This window comes from Centruroides sculpturatus, unplaced genomic scaffold, assembly GCF_000671375.1.
Source record: "Centruroides sculpturatus isolate CEXI.00-Female unplaced genomic scaffold, Cexi_2.0 scaffold585, whole genome shotgun sequence".
NCBI lineage: Eukaryota > Metazoa > Arthropoda > Arachnida > Scorpiones > Buthidae > Centruroides > Centruroides sculpturatus.
This window is the reverse complement of record NW_019384762.1, coordinates 455,925-463,474: the sequence shown is the minus strand read 5'-3', so window position 1 is coordinate 463,474 and position 7,550 is coordinate 455,925. Positions and strand designations below refer to the sequence as shown.

Here is a 7,550-nt window from a genome sequence, read left to right as displayed (position 1 = left end):
CTATTGTATCGTTAAAAATTATTTTTTTATTTTGTACAAACAAAATAAATATATTGAAAAATATAAAAATAATAAAAAATTATACTTCAGATGTTAATTTAGTATCAAAAACGTAAAATATTTGAGTAGCCCAAGACACAGCCAAAAATTGAAGCACCACAGCACTGGCGAAAATTTAAATTTGACGACTGGAATTCTTTCGGATGATTGACTTTCGGAAAATCGACGCTCTACTGTATATATATAATAGCATCAATTTGTATGTATATAATATATATATTGTAATTAATCCAAGTAAAGATATTATCTGTAATTACTTGTTTGTTTTTCATCATATTGTTGGCATTGTTCTCTAAGTTTAATTTATCTGATAAATTATTTTAAATTTTCTTTTTATGATTATTTTTAAATTGAAAAATTTAATGCTAAAATTATAAAATTTCTTAAATTTGTAGGTGGTCCTCTGGATTTATCTATAAAAAATTCTGAAAAAAATTTATCTAAATCTTGTGAAGCACTGACATCTGAAAAAAGTTTGACTGTGCATGATTCAGTTGCTTCTGATACACAAATGTGTCCCTTCATAAAGTCTTCCACTTGTCAAAAAAGAACATCAGTTTCTACATCCATTAAAGATTCGTTATCTTTAAATGATATGTCTCAAACTAATATGCCCTTGGATGGCTGGAGTGTTCAGGTTTCACATGGATTACCATATGTTAAGGGTGAGACAGTTAAAAAAGATTGTCATAGCTCACAGTTATTGAGTAAAGGTTATCCTTTAAGTTGTGAGTATTCGCGATATGGTATGACTGTTACATATGCTCCAACTGTTTTTCCACCTGTGTATAATTGTAAAAAAGATCCCACTAACAAAGGTAAAAACTATTTTTGTATTTTTCATATTAATTTTAATTTGTCACTCCTTGGTTTACATTAAAACTTAAAATCATTCTCCTGTAAGTTTTTTTTGTATCATACTTAAAAATACTGTCTTGGTATGATAACTCCATTGTACCAGAGTATATGCAATATATCTGGTCTTTTTGTATTAATTTATTATGACGTTATTTAATTATCTGCTTAATATTATATTTATTATTAGAATTTTTTTATACCAGAAAAAAAAAGATAATTAAAAAATTTGTCTATGATATCCTGTTTATTATTTATCTCTGACAGTAAACAGTTTTAACATATGATCTGGTGATTTGCCCTAAATTTTACTGTAAATCAGGGAGTTTCTACATTTGTTAATATAATATGAGTTTTTTTTATTAAGATGAGATATAAGAATATGATATATGACAAAGATTAATTTTTAAATTACTGGTTATTTCTTTCAATAAAATACTAAAATACATTAATTACCTTATTCAAAATACTTATTAAAATGCTGTAAACTAAGAAATTGTGTATAGATTATTTTTATATCAATTATTTTAAAATATTTTAGAAAAATAGTACTTTTATTTGCACTCAGATTGTACTCCAGAAAAAAACAAAATTCTTTAGTAGAGAGAGTAGATACTAACTACTTTACAAAAAGTTCTGAAATGGAATGATTGAGTGCACCTTCTATTTGAATAGTCTTTAAAAGGTTAGTGTGATCTCTTATTAGATGATGATTTAGTCAATGAAATCTGCTTTGTGGTAATATTAAATCTACTATTAAAATTTTATAACTTGTAAGTAAATAAAATCCATACAGGCAGTGAAAATCCAGAAGAATTTGTATGGCAACATATCAGATATTAGTTTTTTGTGCAGATATAAAGCATTTTTAACTTTTGGAGAATAAATATTCAAATTTAGAGATCAGAATAACAACTTACTGTTACAATCTTTCTTTTTAATACTTTTCTTGTCATTCAGTCATTTGTCTCTTAAGATTTATTTTAGTATTGTCGTCTTACTTGAAGATTACTTAATGATATGTAAGAAATAAGTTTCAGATTTAAGTGAGAAAAATCAAGAAAAGAAACAAATAATGATTATTTTCAATCATCCCTGATTTCAGTGCACTAAAGACACTGTTTAAAAATCCAGCAGTGGGTTTAACTTTTCTAGCAAAAAAATTTAAAATTGATGGTTCCATCTGTTATATTTTATTTAAAAAAACTTCATATTTTTAACTATTATAAAATGGCAAAAAGCTTAATTTTGAGGGTAAGATGATAATGGTGAAGCGCCATTTCTCGATGTTTCAGTCTCTAGTCCAAAAATGTAAAATCGGGAGGGGGTCATTTTTTGACCGCTCGCCATACTTTTCCTCTGTTATATATAACAGTCGGGAAGGTAAAAATGATTTTAATTGTCCCTCATTTGGTAATTTTGCAGGGATATTTAAGTGCCGAAAACTTCATCATGATGATACCACAAGGTGATTAATTAATGAATGTTACAAAGTTATCTTGTATTTATCAGAATCGTGCAGTAAATGTACCATTTCGCATTGCATACGACATGACTATACGATTTCAAACGACTTTTTATACATTTACTGGAAAGTAGTAGAAGGCCCAACCTTACAGCATAGCCTTTGAAAAGGAAGGACGAAGAGTTATAGAGGAAATGAGGAGGAAGATAAGACTAATAGGAAAGTGTAAAACATGAGACCTCAGAGTGCTCAGCCGGTTCCATTAATTGAAATTAACAAATGTACAAAACTTGGGGCAAAGCCCATAAGCAAATAGTGAATATAAGGAAATTCCAGAAAGGCATGGACGCCCAAGAGGCTGCCTCTGGTGAGGCAGTTGCGGCGATATACAAATCCTCATCATATATCGGGTGACAGTTCCGTAATTAGCCATTCCTGTGTACTGTGCAAGAGTTTGCATTTAGGCTCTTAATTAATTAATTTTGGTTTGGGAATTCATGCATTTTGAGCCCCTTTCGAAGTGGCCCATGTGGTATTTTAAAACTTGCCATTGTGACACTTTTGGTGCTGTGAGCAACGAAAAATGCTTTATCGAGGACGTAAATTTTGCAGTCTTGAAAGACTAAATTAAAATAACTTGGGCCTTTTGTTGAAAACTTGTATTTTTCAGGGAGGTTTGTCTATTAGGGGGTATCAATGCTATTAAACTTCGATGTTTAAAAGGTCGGGAATGGGAATATAGAGGGGGTAGGGTCCGTGTCAGATCTCCGATGGAGCATTTTACTCCAAAATCTCGTAACGGATGGCGCCACATACAATTTTAACTTTTTTTCCCCCCGGGAAAGTTACTCAACTGATTGCTGGATTTATTATTATTATTTTTTGCTTAAATATTTTCCGCATTTCCCGAAATGTCACCATACAAATTTGGTTGCATAGGACTCTGGACAGTGTTAAATAAGAGGTATCAGTCGACCCCCCTACAACACTGTTGATTATTCCGTTTTATACGAATTCCATGTTGTACGAGTCATTTCGATTTTACAAATACACGAGCTGTTCACAGCCCGGCACACGTATTTGTAAAATTTAAGTAACTCGTACAACATGGAATTCGTATAAAACGGAATAATCAACAGTGTTATAGGGGGGTCGACTATCTTGGCACATGTATTTGTAAAATTGAAATAACTTGTACAACATGGAATTCGTATAAAACGGAATAATCAACAGTGTTATAGGGGGGTCGACTTGTACTTTAAATCGTGATAACCTTGAATAATTCTTGTTTCAGGTGCTTCAGTTTAGCTTCACAAACAAGAAGTATAGTTTTTTACGCTATTCAAAGTTAAAAAAAAATTGTTTAGGATGATGACGTCGATTTTTGAGGCTCGTAAAACAATAAAAAGGCATTAGATTTACTTACTATTTTGCAGAATCGATAAGATTAAACTCGTTAGATCGTGAGTAACATTCTTGAATTCCTAAATCTCTCCACAATAGTTCCGTGTGATCGAAGAATTCCTAAATAATAGAACGTATTTTAAGTTATATTTATTTTAATTCTAGTAAAATTAGAAAAATTACCTGAGGGAAATCATATTCTTCCACCATATTTAAGCTTTGTATATAACCCAGGCTGTCTTGCAAATCGGGATTATTCAGATCGATGGGTGGTTTTATATAAGCCATGTTCCCTGTTAATTCCTTGAAGAAAAGTGATTTTATTTTTTATTTTTAAAGGATAAAAACTAAAAGAATGTTTCAAATTTTACTTTTTTTTTGGTAAATTAATTTACAAAGTATCATGGAAGCAATTATGCAATTGAGGCACATGGCATAATGTTTTCAAAGAAGAGAGGAAACACGTGAAAAATTTTACAGAATTCATAAAATTCTTTTCGTAAAAAGGCATAAACTTTAAATTATAGAGAAATAATTAATATTACAAGTAAAGTTTTATAAATTTCATACTAGTAAGCATGAAGAAGCTTCAACATGCCTTATGATTTGATCAGGTTTGATGGTAAATGCGAACTAAACACACGAACAATGTAATTAGAAACTTTAGAGCGATATTAAGCAGATTTTCTCTCTAAAAGTTAAATTTAATTGTTTTAAATAGTATATTAATTTAAAATTTCGAACGAAAAGTCAGCCATTTTGATAATCCTCATTTAATTAAGTCTTATACAATATGATAAAATTTAATTACTTTAATAGCTTCTAATATATTTCTTCTGATGTCTTTAATCTTCTCCTGCCTTTCGCTGAAAAAATATATAAAATAAATGAATGAAAAAGGCATAAAATATGAGGCTTATTACTAAAATAAAGATAACCTGTCTGAAAATCCTTGAATGTGAATGATTTTCATTTGTTTAATGATGGTGGTTTTACCTGATTCTCCAGCTCCTGGAAAAAACGTTTTAGTGAAATATATATAATTATTATGAACAGTCAGTAACTGATTACTTACCTAGTAGTAATATTTTAATAGTCCTGCAATATTCCTTCATCCAAGCTGCAATCTTCTTATCTATTAATTTACTAGTTCTTCTCGCCGGATCACTGGGTTTGCAGCATTCCATCTTTCAACATGAATTTATCTTAATGAACATTAAACGGCCGAAATTTATTATTAAATTTTAATGTTACCACTGTTTATTTTACTTATTATAAAGCATGAAGCAGCTGGTGACTGTAGAATACCCCTGTCCCGTAAGGAAAGTAAAGAAAATGCTATTGGAATGGAATTTTCTAAGGAGTGAAGAGATGCAGAGAAAAATGAAAGTAAAATAGAGTTAACGTTTTGTTTATACTGTATTTAAGTATAGTTCCTATTTGCCAATATTTGGAACACCTTCCCCGGCAGATGGATCAGTTACATGGTCCAAGCAGTTGAGGAACCTCAACTACCTTGATTTTTGTTAAACGCCTTAAAAGTATTGCGTACACTGAGCCAGTTCCTAATGCGCAGACTTTGAGGCAACAGGTGAATGCTGTCCTGATACATTTAAAAGGTTGTGTCAGTCCATGATGTGGCATGTACATGTTTGAATATAGATCCATGGGGGATACTTCGAGCATTTGCCTCTGTAACTTTATGCATTTAATAAATCCTTCATTTTGTTTTAACTACGCATTTCCGGACATATTTTTGTTTCTTGTCCTGACTGGAATCATCACCCAAAGTTTGCTCCCTATTTTGGAATCATCCTTTACTTTTATTTATTGGCCAATACTGTTTTTTGCTATTTAAAAAAAATTAATCCAGAAATGTCGATTCTTTCAAAGTGTATTCATCTGATCTTGTAAATTCCTTAAAAACAAAATCATCATATATCAGGTACCCATTAAAATCTGTCACAGACTTTATATTCTTTCACGTGCTAATAACTAAATTAAAACTTGTGATGTAAGATATCACACGACAGAACGCTATTGTATTCTTAAAAATTGTCTGTGCCATTTCCTGTAAGTCTGCCATAGTTTCAATTAAGTTTTAACTCTTGATTTAAGCTTTTAAGTCACCCCACTGTACTGATTTTAATAATGATATACAATTCATATTTACTGAAAATGAAGTATTGAAAATCATACTATTTTTCTAGCTGAAAAGAAATAAACAAAAATATTTAGATGTAAAGAAACAAAATTAAAAATTGAAATTCCATAGACTCCCGGTTAACCGGGAGGTTTAAAAACTCTACGTGTAATGAATGCACAGCTCATTCGGTGATAATGCAGGAAGATGGTTACAACATTCCACACGAACATAGTACTGTATATAAATTTCAAGACACTATAAAGACCATTCGTTCCAATGAGTTTATTGTATGTAAAATCTAAAATCGATGAAAATTTTCTCCATTGTTTTCCCATGGACGCCAGTATCTGGCGTCCATGGGAAGACAATGGAGAAACTCAATAAGAGACTCAGGAAAGTACCCCAGACGATGAGAGAAAAGGGGTTTACTTTGAACAGAGATGGATGCAAGTTCTAGGAGACAGAGGTACTATTTTAGAACGCCATTTCTCTAAGAAGGGAATAAGACCAACAGAAAACAGCAGAGTTGATAGTTAACTTTCGACAACCATCAAGGATCACCAAGCAACAGTTCAAGCGACAAAGTGTCTTGTGATCTACGACGTGGCAGTTCAATGCTCGGCAAGCCTAAAATGCGGAAAGAAGCATGTTTTAAGAACTACTCTATGTGCTTTGAGATGTACCGATACACAGAAATACATGCTATATTTCATATGGTATTTGTGTATTTTAAACTAACTCAAATGTGGGTAATCACTGATGTCTAAACAAACTCAATAAATTGCAATTTAAGTTAATTACATTATGTCGTTAAAAGAAATTAACAAGAAAGAGGCTGAAGTGTCTAGGAGGCGCTTGGCAATACATTATTAACGGGTTGATCAGGTGGTTGTAATGGTGTGAGTCAAAGTGTTGATCTGTTATTATCAATAGAAGCCGTGGAGTTTGTTCTAAATTAAAATCTGAACATGGCAATTTCGAATTTTAATTTAATCTACACTAACAAGTAGGAACCACGCTTATTTCTTCGACGACACAAGAAATGAAAAATAATTTTGATTGTAACAGACACCTAACAAGTCACAGCAACAGGCCGGATTTGTACTGTACATAAGCTAAATCAGCTGTAGCTTAGGGCCTTGGGTTATCAACCTTTTAGCTTAAGGCCTGACATTTTTATACGTATCATTATTTGGTAGAGAGGAAGAGCCTATTATGTGTTATTGCTTGGGACCATAACAAGTCTTTAAGTCCAGTCCCGCTAAGGAGATGAAGTTCCAAATATATATTAAATTAATAAGATTATTCGCAATTAATATATCTTTAATTAAATATATAATTATCCTTATAAACTGCTTTGAAGGAAAACGACCTTATTACATCTTTAATGATATCATTCAAATAAAATCTATACTATCCTAATTTCGCTTTAATGTTTTAAAATCACAATTCAGGCTAATACTAAGAAATATATATACATTTAAAATAATTATCTATGATTAAAAGCTACAAAATAAATTATTCAGATAATATGGGTATTACCTGTATTATGTTCTACTTAAAAAAAGATTAAATATATCCTGTTCTTCTACTCGTAAACCATTAAAAACATGGCGGAAG

The 7,550-nt window shown here is 31.0% G+C and overlaps 1 protein-coding gene across 1 annotated transcript in view; it reads right to left on the bottom strand.

Annotated features, from left to right (window-relative positions):
- Positions 1 to 7,550, bottom strand: part of LOC111628833 (guanine nucleotide-binding protein G(s) subunit alpha-like) — a 16,494-nt gene extending 8,944 nt beyond the window's left edge. Inside the window, exons 1-6 of the mRNA XM_023372677.1 lie at positions 7,473 to 7,550; positions 4,860 to 4,989; positions 4,723 to 4,795; positions 4,596 to 4,650; positions 3,968 to 4,087; positions 3,807 to 3,904 (exon numbers count right to left, since the gene is read on the bottom strand). Of these exons, the coding sequence (XP_023228445.1) occupies positions 3,807 to 3,904; positions 3,968 to 4,087; positions 4,596 to 4,650; positions 4,723 to 4,795; positions 4,860 to 4,971 (458 nt within the window). The 5' untranslated portion in view covers positions 4,972 to 4,989; positions 7,473 to 7,550. The remainder of the gene's footprint in view (positions 1 to 3,806; positions 3,905 to 3,967; positions 4,088 to 4,595; positions 4,651 to 4,722; positions 4,796 to 4,859; positions 4,990 to 7,472) is intronic.